Raw genomic sequence first — 20000 nt, 5'->3', positions numbered from 1 at the left:
GTTGGAGGGAGGCAATTTGCATTCATTGTGCCCATTTGTACAAGTAATTCGTGGCAATCTGCTGGCCTCTTGTTGATCTGCTCTTTGAATCAACATTTTCTTCGGGTTTGATTTATTCGGCGCGGGCTTTGATGTTGACACATGAGTCTTTTAAGGGCACGATAGCAGCTGCCCCTAAATACTGGAACTTGTTTGGTGATTTGTCAAGAGCTTAGGTTTGTTTTTAGGAAAGCTGCGTAAAGAACAGCTTTTCTTGAATGGGGTGCAAAATAGGTCTGTAAATACCGTAAATATGTCAAATAGTCAGAAAATATTGAATGTGAAAAGGTAAAAAAAAAATAATATTTGTAACCCTAGATAGAATTTTGGCACTTGTTTTTTTGTTTTAATTTTTCAAGCATTAAACACAAAAATAATTAAGAATAATTATAACGAAAACAAACAAAAAAATTGTTGCTGTTAACAAACAATAATAATAATAATAATAAATACTAGTGGCTTATAGTAAAAAAAAGAAAAAAGAGAGAGAATTCTGCTGAATTTGCTGAGTGCTGAGAGTTCTGAGATATATATATTAGAAATATGAATATATATTTTATATATTCATAAATATTTTTAATTATTAATAACATAAGATATCTTCATTCTTAGAGTTAGAGGTTTCATTAGAGGTTTTACAACATTGATAATCTTGACAAATGCATTCGACAGCACAATTTGTGCATAAACTGAGAAATTGGATTTTAAACATTTCTGAATATTTTTGCTTTTGTATTGTTTTTATTATTTTTTATAAAGTTTGCAAAGTCACACGAACACAGGTTTACCTGCAAATGTGGAACACAGCTAAAATAAAAATGATAAAAAATTATAAATCAAAATTTTATGTTAATTTGTTGCTGTTAAAATTATAATTTATTCAAAATAGTGATATTTTTGCTAATCTATTCTACACAGTCTAAAAGGACGTGAGGTCTTGATTTAATGTATTTACGAATACTATTTTATTTTAAATAGTACTTCATGCAAAGTATCTAACATTTCTGACAGCATACAGTTTGTCCCTCAAACACCTCAAAAAGTAACGGGACACCTAAAGTGTACCCTGCTCGTAAAAAGCGGTGATTACCGTCAGCTCCAGACTCCGTTGTGAAGTGATTGATTGAGAGTGACCTGACGTATGTCTCTGAACAGGTGTCCCGCGGCCAACGCTGAGCTGGCACCGCAAGGAGGGTCCGCTGGGCGCCAACGCTAGTCCTCTCCCGGACGGATCTCTGCTCCTGAGAAACCTCACGCCTCCAGACGACGGCACCTACTCCTGCGTGGCTGCCAACAGCGTTGGAAAGTCGGTGGCCTCCAGCCTTCTGCGTGTGGCGGGTGAGTATGATTCCCACTGCAGCCGTATGTCAGTCCACACTTCTCCGGGTGACAGGGAAATCCTCGCACGACAGCGTTTCGCTGCTAAGTGAACCGCGCTCTGTGGGTTGGCTCGCTTTCCCACAAAGTCAGCGAACTCGGCGGGAGATTTGCGAGTCGCTTATTGATATTGGCATCGTTTGGCGCGTCTTGTTGAGAAATAACGTGAGACCTGGAGACCGTAGGGCTGGTAAAAATCCATTTTTGCAGCGAAATGAAGAAATATTGCCTTCTTTATAGAGGCGGCTTGTCTCTGGAGATCTTATAGGCCGCAAACAGAAGGCGGTCGAGGCCTTGTTTGGCCTCAGATGACACGACTTCCCCACGTATTTCATTAATTGAGGTCATTTCTGTCTCCATCACGTCCAAAGCGGGCTGTAATCTCTTTTCTGATTGGGAAAGGCTCTTAACTAGGAGTAATAATTCAGCTACTTGAGGTCGTTCAACCATCAAAGGAACGATATACCTGTAGGAATGCTTTGGTTGATTGCGTTTGATGGTGAGATGTTTGATGACAGCGTTGTCTTGATGCCAGGAGGACCTGTGGGTGAATCTGAGCCTTCAAAGGAGATGAACAGGAAGAGGGTTCTGATGGCCTCTGTGATCGGCACCAGCATCTCAGTCAAACCTGGAGACACCTTGAGGATAGGTATGGCACTTTCATGTTGTTTAAATGACACGCTCTCATGGATAAAGCCTCCAAAATGAGAGATCTGCAGCAATGCTGTTGAAGAGTCATTTCAGGATCAGCCAAAAACCTGTTTTTACTTAGTGTGAACAACATTTTATAATCTAAAGAAACTTTTTTTTACTAGGAAGAACCTTTTGTGGAGTAGAAGGTTTGGAATGGTCAATGCTAATAAAGAAGCTTTATTTTGAAATTCTAAGACCATTTAAATCTAAACTCTCTGAGGGGTTTAGCATGGTAATAGTTATGACAATGTTAATGCATTTGGTCTTGGCAGAATAGATCTGCTAAGCTGCTGCTACTATTGGTTATTGCTGTGGATTATTGCTGCTGCTCCAGCCGGTGCATACGATAAAACAGTGCTGCATATGTTTAAGACATACTGCTGCTGTACAAATAGCATATAAAATAGGCCATAGCAGATCTATGCAGGTGGAGCTGGGGATGGAGGAGGGCTTCAGAGAAACTCTAAAAGCACGCTGCAAAATGTTCCAATGGATGCTAACCAGCGATTTAAATATAAAGCAGCAAGCTCACTGGGTGCGTATGCATCGTGAACCATCAGCTTTTTTAACGCTTTTTTTTGTTGCGTGTTAAAGTTTGTGTTTTGTAGGTTCGTGGGAGTGTATTTTCATACCTTAAGAAAGTAATAATGTTCATCACTCATACTTTTTCTCATTTATAAGCCACTTTGAATAAAAAGAAAATCAGTAAATGTAAATTAAATAAAAAAAAATATTATTGTTAGTAGTAGTAGTATTAATTATTATTGTTTATTAATAATGCAGAGTTTTCTGTAGTGTCAGTTATGTTTATATATATATATATATATATATATATATATATATATGTGTGTGTGTGTGTGTGTGTGTGTGTGTGTATATAGTTATAGTTTAATTTTTGTATTAGTTTTTGAAGTACTGAAATAGTGAAAAATGAGAAATAGTTTTTTTGCACAGGTTTTTTGATGTTGTTGTTTTAGTACACTTGTTTCGCAAAATAAATGTATCTTATTTCAAGCATTTAAAGATATTTTACCTTGTAAGCCGCTACTACACCATTATCTGGATAACCACAAATGTTTACGATGGACATTTACTAAAACGAGCCCACGATTTCTGGTTTTTTTCCCTCAATTAATGAATTCATCCCCTCGATTTGCTAAATGATGTACATGATTCGCTAATTCCTTCCCTCGATTTAGTAATTGTGTGCAATTTATAAATCGAGGGAACAGTTCAGGGTAATAGTAAACCGTGCACACGTTTTAGCAGCTTTTTTCCTGCATGTCGTGTGCAGGGCTCATTAGTTTTGTTCTATGACATGACAACATGAATGAGAGTTCACTGTAGCGTTCCTCAAACCACGCAGCCATTGTAGCTCTTATTCTTATTTCTCTGTATGTGAGAGCTCAGATTTCCAGTAACAGTAACCAGTTTACACCCTCCAGTCAATAAATCTTTTTTAACACTAATTGCAAATGACAGGAGACCTCAACCCCAGTCCCTTTTAAAATTCACCCGCATCTCCCTTCAGGTTGCCCGGTGGTCCCCAGTCACAGGAAGCCCATCAAATGGTCGTATCAGAACCATACCCTGAAGCAGAGTCCAGGCGTGAGCTACCACATGCTGGTGGGGGGACGAGTTCTGGAGATGAACGCGCACGGAGGGACGCTTGACGGACGCTACGAGTGCCAAACACAAACCAACAACCAGCAGCGTCTCACAGCTTGGATTCATGTGCTTTCACAAGGTTAGTGCGAATGAAAACGACACGAGGGAATAAAGTCAGAGCTCTTAGTATTGGAAATACATAGTGCAACGTGTACGGTATGCATGTATGGATGCCCAGGTGATCTGCTGCATTCGCCAACGTGTGTGCAGCATACAACAATGCTGATTTTTCACTATACAGCATGTGCCGAATCATTTATTGGCTTTTTTTTTCCAAATCTTAGTGAACTGCCTCTGTAGGCAGCATTTTCAGGAATCGTATGCACGCTCATTAATATTAAGATTGGTTTCTATAAGCAAGCAACATTTATTCTTAACAGAGGACAACAAACTTATCATCAAAGCTTTCAGTGTAGAGCAGAAAATTTCTATTTTTGTATTGCAGGGAAAGAGAAAGTATGCAGAGGAAGTATGCAGGATCTCCAGATATTTTATAATAAAAATATAGAAAAAATCTATTCATAAACATGTATGTACATGTGAGTGCATTTTTTATAATATACACATATATCTATCTGTATATATATATATATATATATATATATATATATATATATATGTGTGTGTGTGTGTGTGTGTGTGTGTATGTATATATATATATATATATATATATATATATATATATATATATATATATATATATATATATATATATATATATATATATATATATATATATATATATATATATATATATATATATATTTTTTTTTTTTTATATATATATATATATATTTTTTTTTTATATATATATATTTATTATTTTATATATTTATGTATTTTGGTAGATTTTGTTTTTATAAACGTGACAATACATAAGAAGTTCATGCTTAAAGTCAGCAAAAAACTGCTGATAAAAAAAAGTGTGTGAATGATGAATAGCTGTAGTCTTCTGATGAAACTCAACACCCAAAACAGACAGGAAAGTAAAACTCGGCTGTGTTATGATGAACGTTTGGACATGAATTGGACTTCAGTTCTGTCTTGTAGAAAACCAAGCGCTCAGAGCTCATTTGTGTCTTGTTAAAGCTGCATGTCTTCCTTTCAGTTCCCGCACAATGCCAGGAATTTTAAAAGCCAGAGACGATTGTGTAGATATTCAAGCCCAGATTCCTAGAAACCTTTAAGGGCTTGTAAATGGTCCCTATAACCTCTTTCTTTGAATCAGGTAATTTGGCAGCACTTGAGTAATAGTGGTGCTTTTCTAATGCGTCCCTGATATTGATTTATGCCATACCTGTTTTGTGTTTTAGAATTGAAATTCATATATTTTATATATATATATATATATATATATATATATATATATATATATATATATATATTTCCTGTTTTAATTTTTTTTAACATGTAATGTATTCCTTTGAGGCATTTATTATTATTATTCCAGTCTTTAGTATCACATAATTTTTCATTAATTATTACAATATGCTTATTTGCTGCTTAATAATTAATATTTACCATTGTTATCAATGTTGAAAACAGTTGTGCTGCTTCATATTTTAGTGAAACAGAGGTATTTTTTATGATTCTTTGATTTCCAAATAGAATTCCAAAAATGAAGTATATAGAATATCTTTTGATCTTTAATTTTTAATCAATACGACATATACAATGACTCAATAAATAATGATCTAAAGTAATTTGACTTATTTTTTATCACAGAGACTGTTAATATCCTCTGTAACCGTGTGTGTATTTCTCTTTGCGTCTTTTGCGGGCTGTAGAGTTTGAGTGGCGCTTGGGCGAGTGGAGCGCATGCAGCACTTCCTGTGGCAACAGAGGGACCGAGGTGAGGAAGGTACGTTGTCTGACGTCAGAGGGCCAAGAGATGCCTCATTTCGTCTGCCATCATCTTCCCAAACCGATCAGTCAACCACGGCCGTGCAACCTCCTGGACTGCCCTCCCAGGTACGCTTCCCTAAGCAAATAATAAAAAAAGAAACCGATTACCCAGAAATGTAGAAAATGTTCTCACCCTCGTTCCATCCAAGATACAGAATCAGTTTTTTCATGGGAACAGATTTGGAGAAATGTAGCATTACGTCACCTTCTCAACGATTGATTCTCTGCGGTGAATGGGTGCCGCCATTATTGTGTCGGCTAATTGGACTCTGACGGCACCCATTCAGAGCACCCATCCGTTGAGGAACGACGCTAACGTAACACTAAATTTCCCAAATTTGCTCCCATGAAGAAACAAACTCATCACAGATGGCCTAAGAGTGAATGCATTGTCTGCAAATTTGCATTTTGAGGTGAACTATTCCTTTAATAACACGCAGTATTCGTCACGACCCGGTCAGCATGAGAAAAACCAATCAGGGTTGTGTGCAGTGTGAACAAATCCATTAAAACGATCATGTTCTGCTGTCAAACCGAGTGTATAATTAGCCCAGTTCTCTGACCGTTAGCGATTCACAAGTCAGACGCAGAGACAGCCGCTCCATCTTTGATAAACGAGCATCTGCTGATGGATCTCTCTATAGACTTTAATATAAAGAGAGCAGAACCCCTTCGCAAGTCTGCGAGCCGTGATGCATTTGACTGCGAGCAGCACCCCGGTCCTCTGATTCCCAGCCAAAGTGCCTCTCTCCATCAAACAGCCCATCTATCATTCCCTTCCCAGCATCAGTCTTTTCAGGGGCCGTGCAGACGCTCAACGAAGCACATGAATCAAACCGTATGAGCCCAATGGGGCCGGAGAAGAGCAGATATCAGCTGTCAGTGTAAAAGAGCTTCTTTTTGTCAGCGCACTGGTCCGGCCGGAGAAACCCCTGCGGGATTTTACCATTTTGACACGATGCAGAGAAACGAGAACTTTTCGGGTAAAAAATACTTCATCACTGGGTTCGGAAATGACATTTTTCAATGCTTAGCCGCTAGAATTCAATTAAATGCATCTGTGGTCGCTTTAACGTCAAGCGTAAGGAGACTGTTACGAAAAGGATTTCGCAAGGTTTTTTTTTTTACAGTTAAGACTGTTTGATGCTTCTCGAAGGTGGCATGCATGCATTTACACAGCGTTTGCGTCATGGTAAATAAACTTTATGTTATATAAATGGAAATATAAATGATAAATACCGTTAAAATCAACTAAAAAGGGTGCTAAAAATGTTAATATGAAAACGTTTTATTTTACCTGCATTATTGCTCTGTGTTTTTTAATGGAAAGGCCGTAAAATTGCTGGATAATGTCCTGGCAGAAAATAACCAGATTTCTTTCTTTCTTTCTTTCTGTCTGCTGCAAAAACATGACAAAAGAAATGTTTTTGTGTTCGGGGAAATGGCACGCCCAATGTTACAGGCCACGCAGACAAGATAAGAGCCATTTATGAATTAGTTTATTGCTTTTTGCACAATGGAAAATCAAGACAATGGCGTGGCAAACAAAATATTTCTTCAAACCGAAATGTTCCCCATCACTAAAGCAGCCGTTGTTGACATTGACTTTGAGACTTTGACATCGAGTCTATCGCGGGTTCTGCCTTTTCGCAAAAACTCTCATTTGTAATTTTTTTTACTTTGTTGTTTGATGATGATTTCAAAAGAGTGCAGAGTTGGCTTTCAGCGGTGACTAATCCAATCGCTTTTGATTGGCCATTGCGTTCATGAGCTCAAGGGAAACGTGCGCGATTGGTTAAAATGCTGATGCAACATGAGCAGATCTGAATGCAATGGCGCAGTAAACACTTTCCTTTTAATTTCGCACGTTCACACGTTAGAGCTAGTTTATTTGTACAGTGGCTTTTTACCCCAAGCCTCAATTAATTTCAGTTCATCACCATGCTTTTTATAACGACGATGTGAAACGTAATTTTCACTTCTTTAATGTGATCTATTTTAATTTTACCTTTTTGGTTGCAAATTTAAGTCAATAACGATCATTTATTTGCATGTTTTAATGAAAAAGCCCAATACGACCGTGACACACTAAAACATTTTGACCTAAAAAGAGCGATTCGGTGATCTGAATGATATTAGCGTGCCGCATGTTTCCAGTCTTTCACATAAAAGTAAGTAGGAGAAAAATATTCTAGTTTGAATCATTAGCATAGTCCACGTTTCATATGGCGCGCTGATTGATTGAGGGTTTCAGGGTTTCTCGGAGAACAGAGGATAGATAGTGCACACGAACGCTCTCGACTTCTATGCATCCATGCCAAAAACATCATCTGATTATTGCCATGCGTCTGGACTCAGCACATGAATCATATGGCTCTGTGAAAGCGCTTAGCGTCAGTTCAGAGCCGTCAGCGGGAGATCCTCTCACAAAGCGTGTCTTTGTTACTGCTTCTTGCGCTCTAACACAACCCCAAATGCCCCGCAGAGGCTCCCAGCTCCCCAGTGACAAGCTGTGCTTTTAAAAAAATTATATATATATATATATATATATATATATATATATATATATATATATATATATATATATATATATATCACTGTTGAAATGTATGCAGATATATATTCTAGTCGGTTTGGAATGGCACGTATCCAGAGTTAGCTAGAAGTTTTGAGGTTTGTTAGCGTGTGTTTTAACTGTGCGGGTGCAAAGAAAATTGGTAATATGCTGCTAGATAAATGTCAAATGTCTTATAGGATGCTGCAGGTGTGAAGATAAATCATCTAGTGTAATAATTCAGCTTAATTTTTCAACATGCAACTCAATTTTTTTTCCCCCGTCCAAAATGTTTGCAATGACAGTGTGTCATTTTTTGCAGCGTTAAATGATTTGTGTGATGGCAAAAATAGTGCATTGTAATTGTAATTTTAACTTCTGACTCAAAAGTGTTCTTTGTGTAAATGCCAGTTGAAAAACAAAATGCATTTTCGTCTTTTTTTTTGTTTGGCTGCGCTCCATAAATTGAAATTGTTTGTACATTATTACATTTATCTAAACTTTAATTAGTATTTCTGAGATGAAAACATTTTTCATGAATGTTATTTTTAAGCATTAAACTGGCGCAAAAAAAAAAAAAAAAAATATATATATATATATATAAATATATAATTTTATAATTTTTAATCTGCTTTTTAAACTTTATATTCATCAACACTGATAATAGTAAAAATGGATTTTAGCTTTGATAAAAAAAAAAAAATATAATAATAATAAAAAACAAATAAAAAAACAAAACAAATATATATATATATATATATATATATATATATATATATATATATATATATATATATTATAACATCAGAGATGTTGTGATGCAGTGTTGGTGAGCATATATAGTTTTCTTTCAAAAAACTTATTCTTAATGAATACTGTCTCATTTTACTGTATACTACAAAGATAACATCAACCAGGAGCATGCTACATTATCACATGGCCTCATTATGTTGCATATTTATTCAGTGAATAGCATACAGCTACGATCTATATTTTTTGGCAGTCTGATTAAGAAACCGATGTGAAATCGTGACTTCTGACTCATCAATCACACTGGAACTGGAAGGTCAAGCTGAGTGCATTGCATTGTGGGATACACCCATACAGTGTGCTTTATTGCATGCCGCTCGTTTAAAAAAATTATAGATCATCCGCATATTCCGCGCGTACTGAAAACGTCTGATTGTGCGGTATTTCGTATTTCATTATCACGTGACTGTTTTTTGCTGCATCCGCCAGCTGGGTGTCCACCGTGTGGTCCAGATGCTCCAGCTCCTGTGGGCGGGGCTTCAGAGAGAGGCGGGTCTCCTGCCAGCAGGTGGAGGCCTCGGGGAGCGTGAGGGTTTTGTCCGGTTCAGCGTGTGAAGGATCTCGTCGGCCTGAAGACAGGGAAGAGTGCGGCTCGCAGACGTGCGTGGAGTGGCTCACCGGCCCCTGGGGCAAGGTACGTTTACTGACACCTTTTCAATGCAGAGCAACGATATTTAAATAACTAGTGCTGTCAAACGATTAATCGCGTCTGAGAAAAAGTTGTGTATTTATTATGTATATAGGAATACACACACATACAGTATATATTGAAAATATAATGTATGTACATTTGTATATTCTTATATTTTATACTATATATTAATAAGCTTAATGTATTTTTCTTAAATGCATGAATGTGTTTGTTTTTGTATATACATAATAAATATACACAGTACACACATATATTACGTAAACAAGAACTTTTACTTTGGATGCAATTATTTGTGATTAATCATTTGAAAAAAAATTATATAATTAGTGAAAGATCTGTATATTAGTCAGGTCGATTATTAGTTTGATATCTGCTATTTTTGATTTGCCCGGTAGCCAATATAGCGTATACTGTATTGTAGATATTATTTATATTAACTTTTGAAAAGACTGGTCAGCAGTTATCAGAATTATTTTATATTCTGGTTGGTAAAATTTATATATATATATATATATATATATATATGTATATATATATATGTATATATGTGTATATATATATATATATATATATATATATGTGTGTGTGTGTGTGTGTATATATGTGTGTATATATATATATATATATATATATATATATATATATATATATATATATATATATATATATATATATATATATATATATATAAATTAATGTGTGTTATAGTAAAATGTTATATAGTCTATATATATATATATATATATATATATATATATATATATATATATATAAAATTAATTTATTTATTGTTTTTTCAATGACGCATGATGCTTTAGAACAAAAAAACTAAAAAAACTGGCGCAGCTTACTTTTATTATTTATTTTAATTACTTATTATTATTATTTTATTATTTACAAATTTTAGACTTTTGAATCAATTTATAATTACTTATTCCAAATTATAAATTGTTGCCGCTGAGGATTTTTTAAGGCTAGTTTAACATTTAACGACTTAATGATTGTTGCAAAAAGCCTAAAAAGCCATTAAAGTTATACGATTGCCAATCGAACACACCGACCAGTTACAGAACCTAAATATATGCCCCGTCCTCATGTTTTTGTGATGGTGCTATGTCCTCAGTGCGCAGGGCGGTGTCTGGGGCCCGCGGTGTCCACGCAGAGCAGAAGCGTCTCGTGCAGACGCTTGAGCAACTCCACGTCCAAAACCTGCGACCCCAAAGAAAGGTGCCAGACGTGTTGCGCTATATCCAGCATGGCTCGTTCTCGCAAGCGCGGGTCTGTTAACGTCTGCTTCTCGAACGCCTTTCAGGCCGCCGTCGGCGAGGAACTGCTCGTCCGAGATGTGCGACGCGCACTGGAAGGTGTTCCCGTGGAGGACGTGCACGGCGGCGTGCGGCAGCGGCTTCCAGTCCCGTCGAGTCGAGTGCATCCATCGGCAGAACAAGAAGACCCTCCCCGACCAGCACTGCGCCTGGCAACGGCGGCCTTCTACCTGGCAACACTGCAACATCACTTCCTGTGGCAGTGAGTCTCTTAAAACTGTTATAAGCCAGAGCGGTTCGGTACGGTTCGGGGGAATGTCTGCCCTCGTTCGCCACCTTTACAGCGTTCGTGTTTTATTAGGGAAAATATTAGCGACCCGAGGGCCGAATATATTGGCTCGCGAAGTTATCACAGCGTCCCAAGAGAACTCTTATTTTGTTAAGCTCGGCCATTTCGGGGATCCTGTCCGTCCAAGCGTCTGCTTTTTGTTCTTCGCTCTTCTTGCGGCGAAACTTAACGAAACCTAATTTCTGCGTCGCCTTACTTGTTTCTTGTGCCGAAACGTTTAATAAAACGAGAGCAATGAATGAAGTCGTGTTGTTTTTAGAGCGTGAAGTCACGAGAGGCTTTGAGCACGAAATGTTGCCTCACACCTTTGAGAACAGGATATGATATCACGCTTCTAAAGTAATTACCTTAAACGAAAAGCGGAAATGTACCGTGCTTAGTTTTCTTTGACTTGAGGTCAGTCGGTGGCGTTTAGGTGTTGTGTGAATATGCAGGTGAGAGTTCACCAAACTTGAGTTGACGTGATTGGGCTTGCGTTTCTGGATTCCCACGATTCGGCGCGTGTTAATGTCATCGGAGCGAGTCCCAAAATTTCACAATAATCTTTGTTGAAAAGCAATTCAAGATCCAATGCGGACAAAGCATGAGCAGGTGTTTCGTGTCAGATATGTTACCGTGGGCTGCATGTAGCAGGGTTCCTTAGATACGGGAACCGACTCAACGTAAACACAAACTTTAATAAACGACTCAAAAAGGAACGAGAAAAACAGACACGAAACATAAAGTGTTCTAAGCCTGGCCCTTCGTTATTAGCACTTTTACATCACCAGCTTTTATTTTGTTTTGTTTATTTAATTTGTATTTATTTCTATATTATTTAGTTTTTTTTTAAATATTAATAACAATTTGTCATTTATTAAAAATGAGTAATATTTGTTATTATTATTGTTGTTATTAAAGACCAACAAAAGACTGAGAACCATTATTAATTTTTGTTTAACTGCTTAATTATTTCATAGTCGTTTTCAAGTGCTGTTGTCCACAAACTCATTTATTGTATCAGTTTTAAAGTGATCAATAAAAAAACTAATTATTATAAAGTAATATATATATATATATATATATATATATATATATATATATATATATATATATATATATATATATATATATATATAATGCATGAACTATATGAAAATATATTTAATAGTAATGAAGACCAACATGACTCACTTTCATTATTTATCTATATTTCGAATTAGTTTTTTATTTAGCTATTTAATTCAGTCCATTGCTTTCGAACCCATATTTAAATGCCGTTGTTTACAAACTCATTCACGTAAATAACCTCTATTTTCTGACCATCTGTATTTTAATACACGTGCATTTGCTGCCAACTGATGAGCGGATTATGCTTTCGACGAGCATGATTTCTAAACATGTCTCTTTGTTTCGCTCTGTGCCTGTGCAGGTGAGTGTAAGGACAGAACCCACTACTGTCCCGTGGTGAAGCGGCTCAAGCTTTGCCCCGTGGATCTGTACCGACAACGCTGCTGCCAGACCTGCTCTCAGGACGCCAGCGCCACCTAGCGACCGCCAGAGAAGAGCCCTGGACAACCGGGGCCCCCTTTTCAGTCGCCGCACTGATCGTCTCTCTCGTAACACGGAACCTGGTTCAGTCCCACAAACAAAAAGGACACCTGGAGTGTATGGACTAAAAGATATCCGGACTACACTTCTCTGGACGCTTTCCCACAATCATCAGAAGTCCAAAGAGAAAATCGACCGATGAGATTCGAAACTTCTCTCTTCACCAGCTTTCTCTGCAGATCTCCTTTTTATCTTGCCCTGAAAGTGATATTATATGTGTATTAATTTAAGATTTTTACTTGTGATTACGAGAGGACAAATCTTATCGGACCGTTCACCGATGTGAAGGAATCAGTAGTACACAGCTTGGCGTATTCAGAGAGACGTTTTTTCATCATTTCTTTTTTTTTTTTTTTTTTTGGAGTCCTACCTTGAAGTCAACATGAAATGCCGCCACAACCCATTTTACTTCTCTAAGTTGATTACCGCAAAAGCAAACGGGATAATTAACAAGACAAATGTGGGGCGGGGCTTATTGCATTTATTAGGATTTGATTGGCTCGGGAATGGAGCGCCGCGGTCAGATAGGAGGAGTTAGAGGAGTTAAGCCGAAAAAAGGGAAATCGAGTTTTTTGAATGAAAAATAAACACACTAAGACTTTTTTTTTACTCATTTGTATCTTACGAAGTAGACCCCCCCCCGCCTAATATCAAATCTGTGATATCCCACAATTTTGACGTTTGTCCTGGAAAAAAATCGGAATTGCGATAAACTAGTAATTCTAAGACCTGGCTAAATTATGAAATATAACTTTACGGTTAAAGTCAGAATTTGGACCGTTGCGTCTACTAAGGAATAAACATAAATAAAAGGTAGTCTCCTTCTTCTTAAAATCGGAAGTTAGCGTCTCACAGTTCTGAGTTTATGTCACAAAAGAAGTTCTGAATTGTGAAATATAAAGTCAATATGAACTTTGGCGGGATCTGAGCTACAGTTGTTATTTTTTGTCAAACGTCAAAGACGAACACAGTAGCATGTTTTAAGTAAAAAGGGTCCGTTTTGTTTTCGCGTCGACTCTGATATCACGCGGTGGTTTTTCGATATGGACGTAGAATGTATGACCGAAAACACGTTGACCGATTGAAATGGCATGCGCCGTAAAAGTCCCGTTTCTCCAGCCGTCTTTTAGATGTACGTTTTGTGTTCAACCAATGTGCTGCATTGTAAAATATGTCTTGTATATAATGTGTTTTTAAGTGCAATATTGTACATTGAGTGTAGAGAGTTTGGATTTTATTTTCTTACTTGGTTTAGTTTGTCTTTGTAATCCGTATTTAAGATTAAACCCAACACAGCCCTACGTACGTATAGCACTTGAAGTGATTTATGCATATCTCTAATATAATGGTTTCCTACTGGCCTTTATGCATGCATTTTAAGTACATCAACAAATGTTGTACATAAGCCACTCACCGAATTTATCCATGAATTTAATCCATTGCATTTTATTGCTACATCGTGTGGAGAAAGTGCCGCTACATGACTGGGTTAAGGAAGTGCCAGTTTTGGTTCTGTACATGTCAATATTGCAAATAGTCTATGTGATGCAAAAACAATAAATACAGTTTTACCAATCAGTTCATGTATCTTTAGAATGATTGATTTTTGTATTCTATATTGTGGTTCAAACAATCAATTATCGTGTATTGCGAAAAGCTTAACTAAACTTAACTAAAAGGCCATTTATAATACAGTACAATTGTAAATATTATTAATGTTTGCTATTTTAAAATGTAATTTATTCCTGTTACTCTAGTTTTCGGTGTTACACGATCATTTTTCATTTTAATATGCTGATTCATTTTTCATTTTAATATGCTGATTCATTTTTCATTTTAATATGCTGATTCGTCCATAAAGCTTTCAGATTTTGATCAGTGTTGAAAACAATTGTGCTGATTAATGTTTTTGTGGTAACTGCGATATGCATTTTTTTTTTTAAATTCCTTAAAAGAACAGCGTGTATTCGAAATATATACTGAACTAATAAATATGCATTTTCAAAAACATATCATAAGAGCACTCACGCCGCATAGTTTATATCCTACAACCGTGCTGCAGTTTTATCCTACTGAAAATTTAAAACTAGATCAAATATTAAACTACTTTTATGACAGATAGCTCAACCCGCTGACCTTCAACCGTAATTCCCCGTAGGATTACAATAATTTAGAGAAATCATATCGCATGCTCGGTTCCTTTTATGGAAATGACGGATGACTTTCTTAAGCCGTCAAGACCGTTTCCTTCGGCATCTCGGCGTTGTCCGCAGACGCCATTTTGCGGAAGAAGCGGTGGCCTCGGTCGTCGTAATTATCGAAAACAAACCCCGGAGGAGACTCGAAGCTGGCCGGACACGCGCTGATCTTCTTGGCCGTGAACTCTGAGCGGTACATGGTGTCGTTCTGCAGGGGAGCGTCGGTTCGCAGCGGTGCGTTTTGGGGCTTGAAGCTGAAACTGGGCTGAGCTTCGTGCTGAATGAAATGAGCCCTGAAGGTGGTCAGATCTTCCATTTTCCCGCTGGCCCGCTGGATTTCCTCTTGTTTGCGGATCATGCTTTGGCGGGGAGCCGCCCACGGCTGGAAGTCCTCTCTCATGGTGGTGCTGCCCTGGAAGGGCACGGAGGACTTGGCGGGAAGTAAGAAGGGTTTGGCGGAAACGAAGGGCTGGATTTGGTGCTTGATGTAGTCGGTGTGGGAGGTGGTGGTCAGGTCCATGTGCTCCGCTGGACTCGTGTACTCCCCAGACTTCTGCACCTGCCGGAGGGATACGGGCCACTGCTGGAAACGTTCACGGAACTCCGTGCTGCCCTGGAAGGGCTTGTTGGAGGCCGCTTTGAGCTGCTCCGGCTTGCAGCTTTTGGTGAGCTGACTCGGAAGGCCTTGATAGTCTTGGCGATGGGTGGTGAGGTCCTGGAAAGGCTGGCTGTTGGGTTTGTATTCTGTCGGTGGTTTGACGTACCGGGCTTCGAGGGCGTACGGAACGTAGGAGAGCTTGTTGCTGGTCATGTTTTCGAAAGGAGCATCGGATAGCTTGGCTATGTTAGGGGGCTTGTAGCTCTCGCGTGGGACGAGGCCTCTGTGGATGAAATCGTCCTGGAATGTCGTGGAATTCCCGAACTTTGTAACGGGGGGTTGATACGGAGTGTCCGGCTTCGTCAGCTCCCGTCTGCTGATCTCCCACTGACGAAAATCCTCTTTAAAAACATCACACAAACTTTTAATAACAAATAAAGACATTTCATTTGTGCATTTTAGCTTCTGTGCCGTGTACTGAAAATATTGTTCGTTTTTATGAGTGCATTTACGCTTACATCTAACAGACAGTTTTATCAAAAGTGACTTACAAATGAGGACATTGGAAGCTATCAACAAAAGAGCAATGATAAGTATATATATGGATATGGATATATGGATGGATATATATATATATATATATATATATATATATATATATATATATATATATATATACATGCATGTTTAGAAGTGTAAGATTTTTTAAACATTTTTTGAAACAAGTTTTATGATCACCAAGGCTGCATTTATTTTGTCCAAAATATAGTAATATTGTGAAATTTTATTACAGTTTAACTGTTTTTGTATTTGATTATGATTTGAAATGTGAATATTGAGTGTTTAGTGTCACACGATCCTTCAGAAATCATTATAACGCTGTTTTGCTGCACAAAAAAACATTTCTTATTATCATTGTTATCTGGGTTTTTTTCGTGTGTGACTAAAAAAAAAAAAATAATAATAATATAAGACTAATGTTTTTTTTACAAAGTTTATTTATGCAAATTTAATGCAAACCTGCAAAATACATTTCTTAGAAAAAATGGTAAAATAAAAAATAAAGAAAAATCTTACTCGCCCCAAACGTTTAAAGAATTTGATTTATCGTAAGTAACAGCAGATACCTAGATATGATACCTATATTGTCATTACCTTTATAGGTGGGTACAGTGTCCAGTTTTGCATTCATGGTATGTACTCTCTCTTTAGGACGTGAAGGAGCAAATGGTTGCACTTCATACGGGTTGAAGTCTTGTTTATAAGTCGTTCCTAAGTCGATCTCTCCAGGCTTGGGCTTATACTCTGCCTGCGGCTTCTCAGGGCGACGGGTGACCGCATACGGGACGTAGTCTGTCCTGAAGAAGAAAAAAAAAAAAGATTATGTGATGATCCGGAGCCTGTAGAAAGACACAAAGGAGCTTCTCTAACATCTGGTGTACTACCACTTTAAAAGAAAATATTACATGTATGTATAAAACGATAAATGAATTAGTTGTGAATTCCCAGAATGTACCTGAAGGTGGTTGTTCCTTCCATTGTGTCCTGATGAGCTTTATACTGCAGTTGGGGCTTGATGCTCTTGGGCCGTGTGTGCCCTTTATACGCAGGATACTTCTCTGAGTACTCTGACAACACATTAGTCTTACTGCCTTTCCTGTAAAGGGCCGTTGGCTGGTGTGTGCATCGGTGGCGGCTGAAGATAATGGAGAGGCATTTAAAACAGGGGAGACATTTAAAGTAAAATTATACGTTTGAGAATAAACTCGTTATTAGGCCTTTAACCACAAGAGTTTTCTCGGTTTCCACAGTACTCGTACTGAACATGTTTGCGGGGTCCAAGGAAACAGCAAACTCTGTCACTGAAAAAAACTCTATTCTACACACATAAATACATCTGTTTTTCATATTATCGCCTTTGCGCCGCACGAGTAATGATGACTTGCATTTGCTTCGAACGGAAAACAATAAAATAAATAAATCAATAAATAAATAAAATTAAATTAAATAAAAATGTAATAAAATTAAATAAAATTAATAAAATTCCATTTAATTAAACATACAACTTGACATTTTCTTCACTACTCATTTGCGCCACACGAGTAATGATGACTTGCATTTGCTTCAAATGGAAAACAATAAAATTAAATAAAATTAAATAAAATTAATTACATTTAATTACATTTAATTAAACATACTACTTGACATTCTCTTCACTACTACGCTGCATGAGTAATGATGACTTGCATTTGCTTCAAACGGAAAACAATAAAATTAAATAAAATTAAATAAAATTAATAAAAAGTTAATTACATTTATCAATCAATCAATCAATCATTTTTATTTATATAGCGCTTTTAACAACACAGGTTGCATCAAAGCACTGTTTGTGCATCAAAGCACATTTAAACATACTACTTGGCATTTTCTTCACTACTCCTTTGCACCGCACGAGTAATGATGACTTGCATTTGCTTCAAACGGAAAACAATGAAATAAAATAAAATTAAATAAAAATTAAATTTAATAAAATGTAATAAAATTAATTAAAATTAATTAAAAACTACTTGACATTTTCTTTACTACTCATTTGCATACCACAGACGAGTAATGATGTCTTGCATTTGCTTCAAATGGAAAACAATAAAATAAATAAATAAATAAAATTAAATAAAATAAAATTAAATAAAAATGTAATAAAATTAAATAAAATTAATAAAATTACATTTAATTAAACATACAACTTGACATTTTCTTCACTACTCATTTGCGCCGCATTTAGTAATGATGACTTGCATTTGCTTCAAATGGAAAACAATAAAATTAAATAAAATTAAATAAAATTAATTACATTTAATTACATTTAATTAAACATACTACTTGACATTCTCTTCACTACTCTCTGCATGAGTAATGATGACTTGCATTTGCTTCAAACGGAAAACAATCAAATTAAATAAAATTAAATAAAATTAATAAAAAGTTAATTACATTTAAACATACTACTTGGCATTTTCTTCACTACTCCTTTGCACCGCACGAGTAATGATGACTTGCATTTGCTTCAAACGGAAAACAATGAAATAAAATAAAATAAAATAAATTACCTTTAATTACATTTAATTAAACGTACTACTTAAAACGTCTCTATTGATAATGCAATTAGATAAAACGAAAACTTAAAAACTTTTTAGATCAATTATTGCAAAGTGGAAATTAACTACTGTAATGTATTTGTTTTCATTTTTTCAAAACACGATAAAAATGTATTAAAATAGACCTGAATAAAATACCAAAGTAATTTGTTCCATTACGTGATATTCGTTCCACCATTTGCCCATCAATTATTCAAAACTCCTTCTCGGGCTTGAAATATTATCTTGATACAAAAGCAAAAACAAAAAACGTATTAAAAATACTCTTACCCACAGCTGCACATCTCACAGATACAGAGGCGGGTCATTTTCCTCGTTTTTTTTGAGGAAAACTGTGACTTTTCCTTACTCGAGCACTGCTTCGCTGCCGTTTGTCTTGCACTAAGCGTCCCGTTTCCCCGGCAACTACTGTTTGCGGCGTCCTGGTGACGACGCAGCGTAACGTGCTACGTATGACGCGTGCGACGGGTAAGACGCACATTCGCGCTTCCTGGACTGGAGGAAACATGTGAGTATCTGTTGTCATCCCTCTCGCTAACGATGTAAGTCTAATTCAAAGAAAAAAAGCCGGTGAATATCGGTTTTATATTCGCCGAAGATGCGCGTTTAAACGTTATATATGTTTGCGGTGAACATTCAGTTTGTTTTACAGTCTGTCAGTCTTAGCTGAATGGACGTTGTTTTGAAAACTTGAGTCAAATGAGTGTCTGAATCAGTGAATGTGAGAAATAAAGTCCATTTTTTCGACAAAGCACACGCGGGTTTGTTTCGAAAGAACGCCATTTAAAACCCGAACGAGTTTAAAGCCATGTTTTGTGTTTAAGGCACATACAAATGTATTATATAACGCTATTTCAATCCGACTGGCGTAAAACATTTCGCAAAAACAAGGTTTGAAATGATAAAGTGGTTGACATAGTGCTATTTTATAAAATTTCCAGGGTTGATTTCATGTCCACCTTGTTCAAACATTACCATAATTCTGTATGACAGCCTTCTTTATATGTCATATATTATGTGTTTGTGACAATATGCCTTCAAAATAGCCGACGAAAGTAAGTTTTGGGGTTGCATTTGCACTAATAACGAAGTTATTTCATCTTTTGTGCTTGGTCTTCATGGCATAGAGAGTCAAAATGGGTCACAC

General features: G+C 36.7%; 3 protein-coding genes across 4 annotated transcripts in view; 2 read left to right on the top strand and 1 right to left on the bottom strand.

The window, feature by feature from the left end:
• Positions 1-14481, top strand: part of adamtsl3 (ADAMTS-like 3) — a 143408-nt gene extending 128927 nt beyond the window's left edge. The window contains exons 24-31 of the mRNA XM_043245368.1: positions 1195-1377; positions 1952-2065; positions 3641-3856; positions 5565-5748; positions 9476-9680; positions 10822-10925; positions 11011-11225; positions 12724-14481. Coding sequence (XP_043101303.1) covers positions 1195-1377; positions 1952-2065; positions 3641-3856; positions 5565-5748; positions 9476-9680; positions 10822-10925; positions 11011-11225; positions 12724-12842 — 1340 coding nt within the window. The 3' untranslated portion in view covers positions 12843-14481. The remainder of the gene's footprint in view (positions 1-1194; positions 1378-1951; positions 2066-3640; positions 3857-5564; positions 5749-9475; positions 9681-10821; positions 10926-11010; positions 11226-12723) is intronic.
• On the bottom strand, positions 13462-19247 carry saxo2 (stabilizer of axonemal microtubules 2). Its single transcript, XM_043245369.1, has 4 exons — positions 19124-19247; positions 17215-17394; positions 16854-17056; positions 13462-16099 (listed from the first exon to the last, which is right to left on the bottom strand). Exons 1-4 carry the CDS (start codon positions 19159-19161, stop codon positions 15129-15131), a joined length of 1392 nt encoding a protein of 463 aa, XP_043101304.1. The 5' UTR covers positions 19162-19247; the 3' UTR covers positions 13462-15128.
• Positions 19248-19315: 68 nt separating this feature from the next.
• The window catches only part of efl1 (elongation factor like GTPase 1), a 96564-nt gene continuing 95879 nt past the window's right edge, over positions 19316-20000 (top strand). Inside the window, exons 1-2 of one of the 2 annotated variants that reach the window (XM_043245160.1) lie at positions 19316-19361; positions 19981-20000. The exon at positions 19981-20000 is cut by the window's right edge and continues 80 nt beyond it. In XM_043245160.1, the coding sequence (XP_043101095.1) occupies positions 19990-20000 (11 nt within the window). In that variant the 5' untranslated portion in view covers positions 19316-19361; positions 19981-19989. Of the gene's footprint in view, positions 19396-19980 lie in introns of both variants that reach the window. The other variant, XM_043245161.1, reaches the window with a different exon arrangement.

Source organism: Puntigrus tetrazona, chromosome 7 (genome assembly GCF_018831695.1).
Source record: "Puntigrus tetrazona isolate hp1 chromosome 7, ASM1883169v1, whole genome shotgun sequence".
NCBI classification, from domain to species: domain Eukaryota; kingdom Metazoa; phylum Chordata; class Actinopteri; order Cypriniformes; family Cyprinidae; genus Puntigrus; species Puntigrus tetrazona.
This window is presented reverse-complemented; position numbering and strand designations above follow the sequence as displayed.

Coding starts and splice junctions, on each gene's coding strand:
- saxo2 (XM_043245369.1), bottom strand. CDS start 19,161: ATGACCCGCCTCTGTATCTGTGAGATGTGCAGCTGTGG. Junction 17,057..17,214: donor GAAGGAACAACCACCTTCAG/GTACATTCTGGG, acceptor TTTCTTCTTCAG/GACAGACTACGTCCCGTATG. Junction 16,100..16,853: donor CACTGTACCCACCTATAAAG/GTAATGACAATA, acceptor ATGTTTTTAAAG/AGGATTTTCGTCAGTGGGAG.